The sequence below is a fragment of the Sardina pilchardus genome, chromosome 22 (assembly GCF_963854185.1).
Source record: "Sardina pilchardus chromosome 22, fSarPil1.1, whole genome shotgun sequence".
In the NCBI taxonomy this organism is placed as follows: domain Eukaryota; kingdom Metazoa; phylum Chordata; class Actinopteri; order Clupeiformes; family Clupeidae; genus Sardina; species Sardina pilchardus.
The window spans coordinates 1,124,591-1,142,090 of NC_085015.1; the positions used below are offsets into that span (position 1 = coordinate 1,124,591).

The 17,500-nt window shown below is 45.2% G+C and overlaps 2 protein-coding genes across 3 annotated transcripts in view; one reads left to right on the forward strand and one right to left on the reverse strand.

Moving 5' to 3' along the window:
- The first annotated feature begins 6,113 nt into the window (after nt 1–6,113).
- LOC134070480 (uncharacterized protein K02A2.6-like) lies at nt 6,114–8,906 on the forward strand. Its single transcript, XM_062526857.1, has one exon. The coding sequence runs from the start codon at nt 6,114–6,116 to the stop codon at nt 8,904–8,906; it is 2,793 nt and encodes a 930-aa protein (XP_062382841.1).
- Nucleotides 8,907–16,398: 7,492 nt separating this feature from the next.
- Nucleotides 16,399–17,500, reverse strand: part of LOC134070209 (lipopolysaccharide-induced tumor necrosis factor-alpha factor homolog) — a 40,099-nt gene continuing 38,997 nt past the window's right edge. For both annotated transcript variants that reach the window (XM_062526484.1, XM_062526483.1), the window contains exon 7: nt 16,399–17,500. This exon is cut by the window's right edge and continues 1,197 nt beyond it. The gene's annotated coding sequence lies outside the window, so the exon portion shown is untranslated.

Consider the following 17,500-nt stretch of genomic DNA (forward strand, 5'->3'; position numbering starts at 1 on the left):
TGTGTGTGTGTGTGTGTGTGTGTGTAAGTGTCAGAGTTAGCTGATTCTGTCCAGTTGAAGGTGTGTGTGTGTGTGTGTGTGTGTGTGTGTGTGTGTGTGTGTGTGTGTGTGTGTGTGTGTGTGTGTGTGTGTCTGTGTGTGTGTGTGTGTACAGGTACTGCATAGAAGACACATTTTATACTTCAAAGCTTTCTTACTGTGGCTCTCTCCCCCCTTTTCTTTTTGCTCTCTCCTCCACCTCTTCTCTCTCTCCCTCCTGCTCCCTCGCTCTTTCTCTCACTCTTTCCCTCCTTCTCCCTTGCTCCCTCGCTCTCTCTTCACTCCCTCTTCCACTCCTTCTCTCTCTCTCTTCCTCTCTCTCTCTCTCATAGGCTTCATTATCCCCTATTGTCCTAATGCAGTCTAATAAGCATCATCTCCATAGAGAAAAGGAGTCTGTGTGTCTGTGCAAGAGAGAGAGAGTGTGTGTGTGTGTGTGTGTGTGTGTGAGCTTATCTATGTGTGTACTAGTCTGTCAATTATAAGTGTGTGCATGAGATCTTCTGATAATGGTACGTGTGTGTGTGTGTGTGTGTGCGAGCACGCACGTGTGTGATTGCGCGCATGGTCATGTTCTCTCTCCGTCCACCTGGTTTCTCTCATGGTCTCCTTGATGTCAGCTTTTAGATGCAAAAGGAACTGGGAGTGCATTTTAGTGTGTGTGTGTGTGTGTGTGTGTGTGTGTGTGTGTGTGTGTGTGTGTGTGTGTGTGTGTGTGTGTGTGTGTGTGTGTGTGTGTGTTTGAGTGTGTGCATGTGTATGCGTGTGCCTGTGTGTGTACACATTTGCGGCTGTGTGCTTGATTTTAAGTCGGAGTGGACTGTGAAAAGTTTCTACAGTATGTGTGTGTGTGTGTGTGTGTGTGTGTGTGTGTTGAGGTGAGCAGAGCAGTCCTCTTAAACTCAGTGAACTCTGGGAACCACCAGAGGACATAGCTGCCACTGGGTTTCACTCTAATTACTGTGGCTTTGAGAAACTGGGCGCTCGGCTGCCATGACGGCTCTACATCATTACTGGGTTTCACTCTAATTAATGTGGCTTTGAGAAACTGGGCGCTCTGCATCGGCGCCATGACGGCTCTACATCATTTTGAGTCCCATACTTCATCAGGAAAATCATTCAGCCCCCTCACAGGCACAGAAGCAGCGGGAAAGCCCATAGTTCAACACCGCTGATGGCATACACATATGAGTACACACACGGCTGAGGGATCCGCCTGTGTCAGTGTGTGTGTGTGTGTGTGTGTGTGTGTGTGTGTGTGTGTGTGTGTGTGTGTGTGTGTGTGTGGCTGTACCATCGCTGCACCTGTATAAGAAGTTGTAAACATTCTAATCCTTCTTCCAGTTTACAACAAATTAATAAGTTGCTGCCATCCTTCTGCGGGAGGGATGACACAGTGGTGTGTGTGTGTGTGTGTGTGTGTGTGTGTGTGTGTGTGTGTGTGTGTGTGTGTGTGTGTGAGCCACTTAGCATTTAAGAGCAAGGCATATCAATATGTGAGCCAAATGGGTGGGACAGAGATGGCGAGGGGAATACATCAGCGCTGATGGATCCTTTACCTGACAGCCCACACACACACACACACACACACCTGGCAGCCAAGTCCACAGATTCTATTGATCTACGCACTTGGCTTGGAGGCAAATAGTGAGCCGAGTAGAGGATGCTACATCAGCAAACTGACTGAGCTAACCACTGCTAACTAGAGTAGAGGATGCTACATCAGCAAACTGACAGAGCAGGGTGAACTGGAGCTAAAACTGAGCTAACCACAGCTAACTAGAAACAACTGAGAAAGAGCTAACCATCGCTAACTAGAAACAACTGAGAAAGAGCTAACCACCGTTAACTAGAGCAGTAATAGAGTTAAGCACCACTAACCAGAAAAGCTGAGAAAGAGCTAACCATCGCTAACTAGAAACAACTGATAAAGAGCTAACCACCGCTAACACTCAAACAACTGAGAAAGAGCTATCCATCGCTAACTAGAAACAACTGAGAAAGAGCTAACCACCGCTAACACTCAAACAACTGAGAAAGAGCTAACCATCGCTAACTAGAGCAGAGATAGAGTTAAGCACCACTAACCAGAACAGCTGAGAAAGAGCTAACCACCGCGCTAACTAGGTAAGGCTAAGGTACGCTAAAGTACCGTAGCGGTTAAAAAGATGGGCTAGCATTCAGTTGTCAGAAAAGCTGTAGGTTCCCAGCTTCCACCGTAGTGCCGTTGAGTTGCCCCGTAACTACAGTTGAGAACGAGTTGATCACCTCTAAAAACAACTGGGCCCGAACTAACAATCGCTATCTAGAACAGCTGAGAAAGAGCTAACCACTGCTAACTAGCAAAGCTGGGAAAGAACTAAATACCACTAGGTAGAGCAGATACAGAGATGATCACTGCTGATAACAACTGGACATAGCTGACAATTGCTAACTACAACTGCTGGAAAATGACTTACCACTGCTAACCAAATCTACTGAGAAAGAGCTAACCACCGCTAACTAGAGTTGAGATAGAGTTGATTACCATATGATATAGAACTGGGGAAGAGCTGTGTGTGTGCGTGCGTTCGTGCGTGCGTGTGTGTGTGTGTGTGCGTTCGTGCGTGCGTGTGTGTGTGTGTGTGCGCGTGCATGCGTGCTGTGTGCATGCGTGCATGTGTGTGTGTGTGTGTGCGTGTGTGTGTGTGCGCGTGCACGTGTGTGTGTGTGTGCGCGTGTGTGTGCATGTGTGTGTGTGTGTGTGTGTGTGTGTGTGTGTGATAGCCTTGATGCTCAGCTTGGTGGTGGGAGGAGCGCTGAGGTCTTTGATGCTCCACATGGTCACTGTCACCAAGAGCACTTCAAAGAACGAGGGACAGAGAAAAGGAGAGGAAGAGAAGAGATATAAAGCAGTGGAGGAGATGAACGAGGGACAGAGAGAAAGAGAGGAAGAGAGGAGATATACAGCAGTGGAGGAGAAGAACGAGGGACAGAGAGAAAGAGAGGAAGAGAGGAGATATAAAACAGTGGAGGAGAAGAACGAGGGACAGAGAGAAAGAGAGGAGATATAAAGCAGAGGAGGATATAAACAAGGGACAGAGAAAAAGAGGAGAGGAGATATAAAGCAGTGGAGGAGATGAACGAGGGACAGAGAGAAAGAGGAGAGGAGATATTAGCCAGCCTTCTATGAGAGGATGAGCAGTGGAGGAGAAGAACAAAATGAAAAGAAAGAGGAGGAGCATCAAAAACACACAGGACGGACACACACACACACACACACACACACACATGCACACATACACACACACACACACACAGTATGGTGAAAGCCAGACTTCCTGGTTGGGCCTCCTAGGAATGAGGTTTTGGCTGCCAAAGCAAAAGACTGGCACATTTATGGCCTGTTATTGGTTTGAATATTAAAATAATGATAACACTAATAAGTCTTCAGATGCACATTTGAGTTGTGCAGCTCTTTTATGCTGCTTCAAACTGCCTTGATTGCCGGTGTGCAGTATATTCGGTCCTTACGTATGAGTGCGTACGTTGTGCGCGGTCATCAGTTAAATTGTCTGTCTCTTTCGAGATTCCGTAGTAGGCTATTAAGCCTCCCGTGCGCAGAGTGTTTTATTTGGGTCTGAACTTTAAGCTCCTTGTCACTTTCATTTCATTTTGCACTTTGATGTTAGTGTGGCTTGCAAATGAAGATTGATTTGTCTTACTAATAATGCCAAATCAAAATAATTAGTGGGCTTGCTGTATAGCAAGGCCCACTATTGTTCTTCTTAAGTTTACTTCTTATTTATTATTCCTGTTCACCCACTTTTTTAAGACGCCTCTTCACCTAGAGCGTTTGAGCGTTTGAGCCTCTTCTCCGAGACGTTTGAGCTATCGACGCGGTTCCAACACTAAAAAATCAGGCCCGATCCGGTGTATTATGCCACTTATTTTCGGGTGGCTGCCTGTTGCCGTTTTTCCGGTATTCATGTTTTTCTCCGGTTTTCGGTCCCATTGAAATGAATGGGGGACTGTTCAGGTGTTGACAACACTGCCCCCTGGTGAGCAAGCCCACTCTTGCAGCTCCTCCGCGGAGATGCACATTTCTAGTTGAACATGTTTTGTTAAATTAGCCTGATCCACTTTGCCTTTGTGAGTGAAAAATGCATTTCTGTATCACCAATCCGCTCATGTAGGAAATTCATAACATGTCTGAGAGCGGGAATGTAGTAGATGCTAAATGAAACATCATGTAGGCTAATGTAACATGCTAATGAGCGTTAGCAGCCATACAGTAGATGCTAAATGAAACATCATGTAGGCTAATGTAACATGCTAATGAGCGTTAGCAGCCATACAGTAGATGCTAAATGAAACATCATGTAGGCTAATGTAACATGCTAATGAGCGTTAGCAGCCATGTTACAGTAGATGCTAAATGAAACATCATGTAGGCTAATGTAACATGCTAATGAGCGTTAGCAGGCATGTTACACTAGATGCTAAATGAAACATCATGTAGGCTAATGTAACATGCTAATGAGCGTTAGCAGGCATGTTACACTAGATGCTAAATGAAACATCATGTAGGCTAATGTAACATGCTAATGAGCGTTAGCCACCATGTTACAGTAGATGTTAAATGAAACATCATGTAGGCTAATGTAACATGCTAATGAACTGTGATGAGACATAGCTTTTATTTTGATAAGGTCTCAGTCAATAGAGAATGATACGTCATACGCACTGCGTGAGTTAAGTGGCTCGTGAGTCAGTTATCAATGTATGAGATGTACTGTGTTTGAGTACTTCAGTAAAAGACATAAAATATACTTCTTGTCCGTCCATTTCGTGACATGGTGTCAGAAGTGGTGGCTTAAACGCCTCGGAAGTGAGAGAGAGAGAAAAGCGGCAGTGAGTTGCTAAGTGAAGTACAGAAAAGCGACGAAAGGGAGGACGGTGAGAACAACGAGGAAAATGCCGAAGTTCCACACGCCCGACGCATTCGACTTCACACAGCCTTCTACATGGCCGATGTGGAAGCAACGGTTTGCACGCTTTCGAATAGCAACAAAGCTGGATAAGGAAGACCAGGATGTACAAGTAAATTCCCTTCTGTATGCTATGGGCAAAGACGCCGAGCCTGTGTTTAGCACTTTTACATTCACTGTGCAGCAAGAGGTGAATTACTTTGATAACGTAGTGGCAAAGTTTGATGAACATTTTGTGCCCAAACGTAATGTTATACACGAACGTGCCTGTTTTCACCGACGCTCCCAACAGAGTGGGGAAAGTGTTGAGGCTTTTGTACGTCACTTGTACGAGCTAGCAGAGCACTGTGACTTTGGGGCTAGCAAGGATGAACAGATACGGGACAGACTAGTCATCGGGATCGCGGATGGTGAAGTGTCCCAGAAACTTCAGCTAGAGCCCGAGCTCACATTAGAGAAGGCAATCCGAATGGCTCGCCAGTCGGAGCTTGTGAAAAAACAAACACAAATGAGAACGGACAGTGAAGTGAACGAAGTCAAACACAACAGTTCAGAAAGTTTAAAAAGGGCTTCACTACGAAGTGGAAAGGCGAAAGCAAAGATAGAACAACAGAGGGAAAGTGCACGAGGTGCAATAGGGAGCACGAGATGGGCGCGTGCCCTGCATATGGGAAAACGTGCCGAAAATGCAATAAGACGGGACATTTTGAGATTGTGTGCAAAACAAAGACTGTAAAAGAAATAACCACACAGAACGAAGATGAAGAGTCAATGGGTGCATTCTTTTTGGGGTCTGTTTGCAATGAGAACAGTGCAGATGAAAGATGGCACATTGATCTCCCAATATGTGGCAAAATGCTACGGTTTAAAATAGACACCGGGGCAGATATTACGGTCATGGCACACAGCTCATATCTCAGCCTCCCTATGCGACCAACCCTGTGCCAGACAGCAGCAGACGTGCGCAGTCCTGGGGGCAAGCTTCAGTGCATGGGAAAGTTCCTGGCTACCACTGAACGAAAGGGGCAAAAATACAGCTTTTGGATATATGTTGTGAGTGGCGCGTGCACAAACAATCTGCTCAGCCGTGCAGTTGCATGCAAGATGGGACTAGTGCTGAGAGTGGACGAGTTGGAGTGTGACAGTGTCTTCGGTGATATAGGGCGTCTAAATTGTAAACCAGTCAAAATTGAGCTCAGAGAGGATGCTCAGCCCTACAGTATCACAACCCCACGGCGTGTCCCCTTCCCACTGCTCACAAAGGTGGAGCAGGAGCTTGCTCGCATGCAGTCGCTGGGGATCATCGAGGAGGTGAGAGAGGCCACGGACTGGTGCGCGCCGATGGTGCCAGTGGTCAAGAAGAACGGCAAAGTCCGTATCTGCGTGGACCTAAAGCGACTGAATGAAGCAGTAAGGAGAGAGAGGTTCATCTTGCCTACGCTGGAAGATGTGGCGCCGACGCTGTCAGGGGCCGCTGTCTTCTCGACCCTCGACGCGTCCAGCGGCTTTTGGCAGTTACCCCTGGACTCAGCCAGCCAGAGGCTGACTACTTTCATTACTCCAGCAGGGAGATTCTGTTTTAAAAGGTTGCCTTTCGGAATCACCTCCGCTCCTGAAATATTTCAGAGGGAAATGAGCACCCTGCTACGTGGACACAAAGGCACAGTCGTGGTGATGGACGATATATTAGTGTCTGGGAAGACCAAAGCAGAGCACGACAGCAACCTGAAAGCTGTAATGCAGACAATCAAGGCATCAGGGCTTAAGCTCAACAAAGACAAGTGCCACTTTGCACAGCCAGAGCTACGGTACTTCGGGCACGTCATTGGAGCTGATGGAATAAAGCCTGATAGTGACAAGGTCAAAGCCATAACTGACATGCCAAGCCCCCAGAATGTCAGTGAACTCCGCCAAATGCTGGGTATGGTGAATTACCTGGCCAAGTTCTTGCCTCACCTGGCCACCGTCCTGCATCCGGTCAGCTCCCTGCTGAGGAGTGATGTCCAGTGGGTGTGGGGTGCCGCCCAAGAACAGGCCCTCGAAGAGGTAAAGGAGATGCTGGTCACAGCACCAGTGTTGGCCTACTATGACCCCAGCAAGCGGACGGTGGTGAGTGCAGATGCTAGTAGTTATGGCCTAGGAGCCACCCTTCTCCAAGACCAGGGAGATACTCTACGCCCGGTGGCATTCTGCTCACGCACTTTGACAGAGACAGAGCGTAGATACTCGCAGATCGAAAAGGAGTGTCTGGCGGGGGTCTGGGCATGCGAACGGTTTGCGCGTTACCTACACGGCATGGAGAGCTTTCGTCTAGAAACCGACCACAAACCGTTAGTACCCTTGATTAACACCTATGACCTAGATAAAGCACCACTGAGATGCCAGCGCTTGCTAATGCGCCTCATGAGGTTCAGCGTGAAGGCAGTACATGTGCCAGGCAAACAACTGATAATTGCGGACACACTGTCCCGAAACCCACTGAAAGTCAGTGAAACGTCAGATACTGACGAGGATGTGAAAGCCTACGTGCAAGCGGTGATGGCTACCAGACCGGTGTCGGACGACAGACTGGAGAAGATCCGAGCAGCGACCCTCCAGGATGAGGATCTGCAGAGAGTTACCCACTACATCCGTCACGGCTGGCCAACGTCAATGTCGCAGTTGCCACACACGCTCCAGGGCTATCACAAAGCGAGAGCTCACCTTTCTGAAGCCGACGGCTTGTTGCTGTACGACGACAGAATCGTCATCCCGGGGTCACAGCGGATGGAAGTGCTGTCCAAGCTCCACGAGGGTCACTTCGGCTTGACCAAGAGCCGGGAGAGAGCCAAGATGTCAGTGTGGTGGCCGGGCATCGGACCGGACATTACTAGGTGCGTTACAACCTGTGAGTTTTGCATCACACACAAACCTACTCAGAACAGAGAGACATTAATGACTACTCCATTACCTAATGGGCCATGGCAGAAGATAGCTGCTGATCTGTTCGAGTTAGACGGGAAACACTACTTAGTAGCAGTCGACTATTATTCCCGTGATATAGAGATAGCCCACCTGCCTAGTATAACTAGCAAGCAAGTGGTCAGTCGCCTCAAGAGCATGTTTGTACGCTGGGGTATTCCCCTCGAGATCATCACTGATAATGGCACGCAGTTCGTGTCAGCAGAGTTCAGTGAGTTCAAGAACACATATGACTTCCAGCATACAACATCAAGCCCGCACTACCCGCAAGCAAATGGTGCTGCAGAGCGAGCAGTACAGACTGCCAAACGCATCTTGCGCCAACCAGACCCACACTTGGCGTGGATGAACTACAGAGCCACCCCAATTCAGTCTACTGGACAGAGCCCTGCCCAGCTTGCAGTTGGTCGCCAGATCAGAACGAGAGTCCCCACTCTCACAGAACATCTGCAGCCCCGCAATGTCAATCTTAAGCAGTTTGAAGCAAAAGACAGACAGACAAAGCAGGCCTACAGATTCTTCTACAACAGGAGACACTCTGCGCGTGACCTTCCAGCTCTACACCCTGGTCAGCAGGTAAAGGTCAAGCTGGATGGGGAAAAGAGATGGACGACTCCTGGTGTGATAGTCTCCAATACACCAGAGCCACGGTCATACGTGGTGAGAACTGAGCAAGGCACAGTCACACATCGAAACCGACGCCACCTGCAGCTCATCCCAGAGCAACCCAGCCTGGATGGACAGACACCACCAGAGGAACATGCTGGTGTGACCACGAGTGAGCCAGCTCAGCCCGCATCCGTACCAAAGGCTCCAGACCAGGCATCACCAGAGGGAGTGCCGGTCCAGTCGCCGTCCACACCAGTTCCCATGGTCAAGAGGTCATCAGGGAGAACAATCCAGACTCCTGTGAAGCTCAAGGACTTTGTCCGATGAATGCCTAGTTTAAAGAAAATGAGTAATTAACGGTTTAAGTTGTTGTTAAAAAGTAAATACTACAAAATGTTATAATATGTTCTTTACAGGAAAGGTTACTGTAATGATTTAGTACAGTCAGTTTAACATAAACATGGGTATAGAAAGAGTGCGAAGACCTAGAATTATTTTGAATTAGAACTTAATTATTTGTGGATTGAGAAACAAACTTAAGGGGGAGATGTGATGAGACATAGCTTTTATTTTGATAAGGTCTAAGTCAATAGAGAATGATACGTCATACGCACTGCGTGAGTTAAGTGGCTCGTGAGTCAGTTATCAATGTATGAGATGTACTGTGTTTGAGTACTTCAGTAAAAGACATAAAATATACTTCTTGTCCGTCCATTTCGTGACATGAACGTTAGCAGCCATGTTACAGTAGATGCTAAATGAAACATCATGTAGGCTAATGTAACATGCTAATGAGCGTTAGCAGCCATGTTACAGTAGATGTTAAATGAAACATCATGTAGGCTAATGTAACATGCTAATGAGCGTTAGCAGCCATGTTACAGTAGATGCTAAATGAAACATCATGTAGGCTAATGTAACATGCTAATGAGCGTTAGCAGGCATGTTACAGTGGCATCCATGCCAATAACGCTTTATTGAATTCAATGATATGAGTGTGTGTGTTTCTAGGTTTTGGATGGACTCTGTAGGGTTCAGAAAGAGAGAGAGAGAGAGAGAGAGAGAGAGAGAGAGAGAGAGAGAGAGAATGTGTGTGTGTATGTGTGTGTGTGTGTGTGTGTGTGTGTTTGTGTGAGTGAGCCTCTAGGTTTCGGGTGGATTCTGCAAGGTTCAGTGAGTTCAGTGTTTAACAGTCAGGGGAGCAACACAGTCCACCTAACGCTCTCTCTCTCTCTCTCTCTCTCTCTCTCTCTCTCCCTCCATGTATCACCTGCTTTCTCTCTTCCTCCATCCTTCTCTCTCTCTCTCTCTCTCTCTCTCTCTCTCTCTCCCTCCATGTATCACCTGCTTTCTCTCTTCCTCCATCCTTTTCTCTCTCTCTCTCTCTCTCTCTCTCCCTCCATGTATCACCTGCTTTCTCTCTTCCTCCATCCTTTTCTCTCTCTCTCTCTCTCTCTCTCTCTCTCTCTCCCTCCATGTATCACCTGCTTTCTCTCTTCCTCCATCCTTTTCTCTCTCTCTCTCTCTCTCTCTATCCCTCCATGTGTCACTCACTTACTCTCTCTCTTCCTCCACTCGCTTTCTCTCTCTCTCTTCTCTTCCTCTACCACATCTCTCTCTGTCTCCCTTGCTTGTCCTCTCCCTCCATCACACCAAGTCCCAGTGCCTCCCCCCCCCCCCCCCCCCCCCCCCTCCATGGGCACTGCTGAGGTGATTAATCAAGATGGCCGCCGGCGCTGTAAGACTCAGAGCCAGTGAGAGTTATCAGAGCCACAGCACCCCCTTCTCTCCTCCTTTCTCTTCCTCTCTCTCTTTCTCTGCTTATCCCTCTTTCTTCCTTCCTTCCTGTCTTTCTTTCTCTGCTTATCCTTCTCTCTTCTGTTTCTCTCTATCCCTCCATCCGTCTCTCTCTCCATTCATGGTTCTCTCTCTCCTCTCTAATGGCTCCCTGCTTGTTCATTGTTTTTTGCTCATATTGTCTCTCTGCCCTCCTGCTCTTTACACTACACACACACACACACACACACACACACACACACACACACATACAGACACAGGCACGCACACACACAGTCTCTCTGCTCTGTCTTTCATTTCTGTTGTTGAACTCTGCCTTTCATTACACTTTAAACATCGAAGGCTGTGCCTTTTTAAAGGCTTTTTAAATAGGTGTCGAATAGGTGTGTGTTTTTGTAGGATGTGGTGTTGAATAGGTGTGTGTTATTGTGATTGGTGTTGAATATGTGTGTCATTGTAGGATGTGGTGTTGAATAGGTGTGTGTTACTGTGAGTGGTGTTGAATAGGTGTGTGTTACTGTGAGTGGTGTTGAATAGGTGTGTGTTACTGTGAGTGGTGTTGAATAGGTGTGTGTTACTGTGAGTGGTGTTGAATACGGTGTGTGTTATTGTGAGTGGTGTTGAATAGGTGTGTGTTACTGAGTGGTGTTGAATAGGTGTGTGTTACTGTGAGTGGTGTTGAATATGTGTGTGGTTTTGTAGGATAAGCTGCTGTATGCAGCACTATAACAGACAAATGTCTCATCCCAACAACAAAGTTCATCTTATCTAATCTAATCTATGTCACAACAGGCATGTAGAAGGACGGCTACGGGTCCTCACTCTCTGAGTCTCCTGAGTTGCTAGAATGGGCAGGAAAAATGGATGCCACCCCTGATAGTGTAATAGATATTGATATGATGCCACCCCTGATAGTGTAGATATTGATATGATGCCACCCCTGATAGTGTTATAGTGTGATATTGATAAGATGCCACCCCTGATAGTGTTATAGATATTGATATGATGCCACCCCTGATAGTGTTATAGTGTGATATTGATATGATGCCACCCCTGATAGTGTAATAGATATTGATATGATGCCACCCCTGATAGTGTAGATATTGATATGATGCCACCCCTGATAGTGTTATAGTGTGATATTGATAAGATGCCACCCCTGATAGTGTAATAGATATTGATATGATGCCACCCCTGATAGTGTAATAGTGTGATATTGATATGATGCCACCCCTGATAGTGTTATATTGATATGATGCCACCCCTGATAGTGTTATATTGATATGATGCCACCCCTGATAGTATTATAGATATTGATATGATGCCACCCCTGATAGTGTTATAGTGTGATATTGATATGATGCCACCCCTGATAGTGTTATAGTGTGATATTGATATGATGCCACCCCTGATAGTGTAATAGATATTGATATGATGCCACCCCTGATAGTGTAGATATTGATATGATGCCACCCCTGATAGTGTTATAGTGTGATATTGATAAGATGCCACCCCTGATAGTGTTATAGATATTGATATGATGCCACCCCTGATAGTGTTATAGTGTAATAGATATTGATATGATGCCACCCCTGATAGTGTTATAGATATTGATATGATGCCACCCCTGATAGTGTTATACTGTAGATATTGATAAGATGCCACCCCTGATAGTGTTATAGTGTGATATTGATATGATGCCACCCCTGATAGTGTTATAGTGTGATATTGATATGATGCCACCCCTGATAGTGTTATAGTGTGATATTGATATGATGCCACCCCTGATAGTGTAATACTGAAACAGCGCGGAACAGGCAGTGCTCATATCGCATGTATCCCACAGGGTTCCACTGTAGAGTCATCTGATGTTGGCCTCCAACATGGCGCCCATGATCTGCTGTCCAAACTCTCTGGGTGCGTTTCATGTAGCGTTTATACGTCCTCCCTCGCTCCTCGATGCCTCGATCCTCACTGATCTACATAAAGAATGATGGGGGGGAAACAATGGGATAGTCTATCCAGTGTTAGTTATAGATCAGTGGGAACGCCCCTCGAGGATCGAGCGTCGAGGATCGAGGAGGCATAATGAGAGGCACCCATTGTATAGTCACATTCCTCTCACATGTGAGTAGATTTGGCCAATAAAACTGATTCTGATACAAGGCTCTGTGAAGGGCATGAACATACTGACCTCTAGTGGTGTAATATGGTAATGCCTCTAGTGGTGTAAGGTGGTAATGCCTCTAGTGGTGTAATATAGTAATGCCTCTAGTGGTGTAAGGTGGCAGTGCCTCTAGTGGTGTAAGGTGTAAGGTGGTAGTACCTCGGTAGTGCCTTGAGCGCTGTAAGGTGTTAGTGCCTCGAGTGGTGTTACATGTAAAAAGGTAAAAACACGGCTTGTTGTTGTGAATCAGGTAGCAGGTTATAAACGGGTTCTTGATAATTTAGCAGTGGGTTCTCCTTAATGTCCATGTTCTAAATAATAATAATAATAATAAATATAGCCGCAAGCGGCGATGGCGGGCCCGAGCACCTGCGGTGCGGAGACATGTGACATTTCGGAATCTAACAAAGCAACATGTGCGTGTTGGTGGGCATGTGCATGAGCAACACACATGCCCACCAAATTTGGTCAATTTTCCTGAATGTGTGTGTCAACCACAACAGACAACACGCTAGGTGGCGCTATAGAGTCCCTAAGCCACACCCCAGGCCAGAGCTCTATCTCTGACTATCGATAGCAATTACGCACAAGCCCACCAAATTTGGTTCATTTTCGTGAATGTGTGTCAAACACAACAGACAATGCGCTAGGTGGCGTTATACAGTCCCTAAGACACCCTTGACCAGATCGCTGTCTCTGAATAGCTATAGCAATAACACACATGCCACCCAAATTTGGTTCATTTTCGTGAATGTATGTGTCAACCACAACAGACAATGCGCTAGGTGGGCTCTAGAGTCCCTAAGCCACACTCTAAGCCAGAGCTCTGTCTCTGACTAGTGGTAGCACTAACACCAGATAACCAGTGTGTTGATTGGTGTACTGTAAATCATGCATCTGTAAGGCTTACATCAATATCTTTGCTTCAGATCATTGAATTCATAAAACCTGTTGCTGTATTTAATGTGTGTGTGTGTCTTGATGTAAACAAAACATAACTAAGTCATGATTGTTTGACTTTTCTGTATTCTGGTTATTACATGCTATTCCAACCAAGCATTTTTGTGAGGATAAGAACTTGGGTCTGGCTTAGTCAGTCCCCAATTCAATCACTAAAAATGATTTAACCTGAATAAAATCATCATACACATGACTTTTTCTTTACCTTTTACTTTACATCACACTGTCATTCTTGACCGACTCATGGCAAATCTGGCCATTCATTTTCATGTGGATCAAGGAAGGGAGAGAGAGTGTGTGTGTATATGTGTGTGTGTGTGTGTGTGTGTGTCTGTGTGGAAAGAACGGGGGAGGGGGAACAATGCAGCTGAGAGAGAGAGAGAGAGAGAGAGAGAGACAGAGAGAGAGAGAGAGAGAGAGACAGAGGGGGTAGAGACAAATGGATCAATAGAATATACACTTTTTTGATCCCGTGAGAGAAATTAATTTCTCTGCATGTAACCCAATTTAACCGAATTAGTGAACACACACAGCACACAGTGAACACACAGTGAGGTGAATCACACACTGACCAGCGGTGCTGGGAGAGCAGTGAGAGGTTGTGTGTGTGTCTGTGTGTGTGTGTGTGTGTGTGTGTGTGTGTGTGTGTGTGTGTGTGTGTGTGTGTGTGTGTGTGAGTGAGTGAGTGAGGGGAGTGTGTGTGTGTGAGTGAGAGTGTGTGTGTGTGTGTGTGAGTGAGTGATTGAGTGACCAGGAGTCCCATTTGGGTCACGGACCGCAGGTGCTTGGGCCCATCAATGCCCCTTGCGGCCTTTTTGTGTCTTAAAAGACACCCCAATTCAAACATTCACCATTTCAATATACTTCACAATTCCTCTTGGGCAACCCCTCATCATTTTACTGCTGATATGATATGATTCGATAAACCCTTGGTTTGATTCGGTAAACCGTCTGAGTGTTTCAAAATACATGACTTTACTGTATTCTGGTTATTACATGCCATTCCAACCAAGCATTTTTACGAGGATTAGAACTTGGGTCTGACTTAGTCACTCCCCAATTCAATCACAAAAATGACTTAACCTGAGTAAAATCTTCATACACATGATCTTTTCTTTACCTTTTACTTTGCATCACACTGTCATTCTTGACTCTGTGTGTGTGTGTGTGTGTGTGTGTGTGTGTGTGTGTCTGTGTCTGTGTCTGTGTCTGTGTCTGAGTCTCTGTGTAGCAAGCGGGGGAGGTTAGAGAGACATCCAGCTGGGAGAGAGGGGGGTCATGGGGCTAAGACAGTAGTTCTGTGTGTAACACGCGCGGGCAGAAAGGAGCGGATAGGAGAGACCATAGTCATATGAAAACCTGAATAACTCACTTTCTGTTAATGTGGCTAACGCCAAAATTTCAGCATAGGTTCATATGAGTATTAATATTTGTAAACTCACTTCATAATATTTTAGGTAAAACTATGTGTCAACCACGATCATTAATACACTATTGAGTGACAGAATTAATGCCACATTAAAACTTGTATATGACTGTGACTACAAACACACTAACTAATACTCCACTTAATTTGATCCAAATTAGTCACTGTTTTCTGCCTATAACGCCAACTTCCTGTTTCTTTTACAAGACGCCTGGATTCAAACCTTCGCCATTTCAATATACTTTTGAAATTCAAAAATCTGGTCGCAATTTCTCTTGGGCAACCCCTCAAGATCATTTTAGTGCTGAAATGACATAGTTTCGATAAACCGTCTAGGAGAAGTATTTCAAAATACATGATGTGCAAAAATCAGAAAATCTCACATAATTCAAATTCTTTTAATATTCACTATATAGTTTAAATGTAAAACTTGTTCAGAATAATACAACACACATGTCCACCAAATATGGTTCATTTCCGTGAATGTATGCGTCAACCACAGTAGACGGCGCGCTAGGTGGCGCTATACAGTCCCTGAGCCACACCCTGGGCCAAACCTTTGTCTCTAAGTACAGATAACAATTCCACATCTAGATGCCAAATTACAAGAGTTTTAGTGCATGTGAAGTTGGTGAAAAAGGGCGAAAAAGTTAAGGGTAAGAGGAATAGAAGTATAATAATAATAATAATAATCTGAGCAAAAACAATAGGGCCTTGCACCTACGGTGCAGCCACTTTCAGTGGCCGCACCTCGGTGCTCGGGCCCTAATAATCTGAGCAAAAACAATAGGGCCTTGCACCTACGGTGCAGCCACTTTCAGTGGCCGCACCTCGGTGCTCGGGCCCTAATAATAAATTTTATTTAGGGTACCTTGTTAGTCGCCACCTCTACTCTCTCTCTCTCTTTTTTCTCCACCTACAAATTCATGATCCCACACACACACACAGACACACACACATACAGTACACACATGGTTCTCCTACAAACTCATGATCACACACCACGCACACAGATCCTCCTATAAACTCATGATCGCACACACACACGACCACATACTCCAACAGCTATTCATCTGACAAACTGTCTCAAGACACACTCAACTGCTCACACACACTCTCAAGACACACTCAACTGCTCACACACACACTCTCAAGACACACTCAACTGCTCACACACACAATTGTTCTCTCTCACACACACACACACGCACACACACACAAACGCACGCACACACTCAGCTCAGGTATGGCACATCAACTGAGACATACAGCACACCAAACATGTGTAGCCTCCCTTGGGGTTGACATGAGTGCTTGCGAGTACAGTACCCCCAGGTGGGCCTATGACAAACATGGCTGTGCGGCTGTGCCCACAGTTGAGATGAGATGACATGTATTTTCTCTGTATTTGTACTGTGTTGGTTGTTTTAATGAGGATGTAATGCATTTACACACTAGATAGATAGATAGATAGATAGATAGATACTTTATTGATCCCCAAGGGGAAATTCAAGATTACTAGATTACATTACTGCTTTTATCCGGTTACCAATTCACGGCCTTACTGTGCGTGCAATACGTAACTATTTGTTTTCCAGCCGGATTGCTAAAAAAGCAAGTAGCACAAAACAATAACAATGACTAGCTAGCATGCTAATGCCCATCGTGGCTCGGGAGAAATGTGACAGCACTTGTGAAGTTGAGTTGCTAAAAAATGATTTTATTAATTCACAATGACCATACTTATTATATTATAATATTATGACCATACCCCATTTTACTCCCATTCAGGGAGAATGAGGGCCATGTTTTCGTGTTCTGGAGAAATGTCCAGAGACAGCTGAGCGTCGACGGGACGACGACGTATGAGATTTAACGAGACTAAAGGATCACGGCATAAGCATCCCAACTTTCAACAAAATGTATCCCAAGAGCCCAGAAGGAACGTGAGGTACTGTATATGTTCAGCAAAGAAAAAGCAAAGCATTAAGAAATAACACATATTCAATATTCAAATGTTTAAGCAATGCATTAAAAAATAACACATATTCAATATTCAAAAGTTTAAGCAATGCATTAAGAAATAACACATATTCAATATTCAAAACAGATTGTGTAATATTGCATTTTTATTTGTGGGTTAAGTTTAAGTTTAAGATTCACTGTATAACACATTGAAAACCAATGAACTGCATGGCAAGATAACATACTGAACAATATGAAGAGCTCTAGCTACTACTCCAAGCATGACAATAACTTCCATATAATATCCCATAATTATTCATCATTATAGAATTAGCAATCGTGTGGAGTACTTCTGACTATCTGTCACAAACTAATAACATGAGTTTTTTAAAAAACATAAATGTCACATTACTAACCACTGAGTCCGAGTTGCCAGCTGCACCAGTTATTGCAGCTTTTGAGATTTGGCGACAGCATTGATTGAAACAGCGCTTTTTATTTGATTTCTTATAACCTAATCACGATTTTGATTTGGTTTCTTATAACCTAATCACGATTTTTATTTGATTTCTTATAACCTAATCACAATTTTGATTTGGTTTCTTA

Excerpts from the sequence above, each read along its gene's own strand:
- LOC134070480 (XM_062526857.1), top strand. The coding sequence starts at position 6,114 with ATGGGACTAGTGCTGAGAGTGGACGAGTTGGAGTGTGACAGTGTCTTC.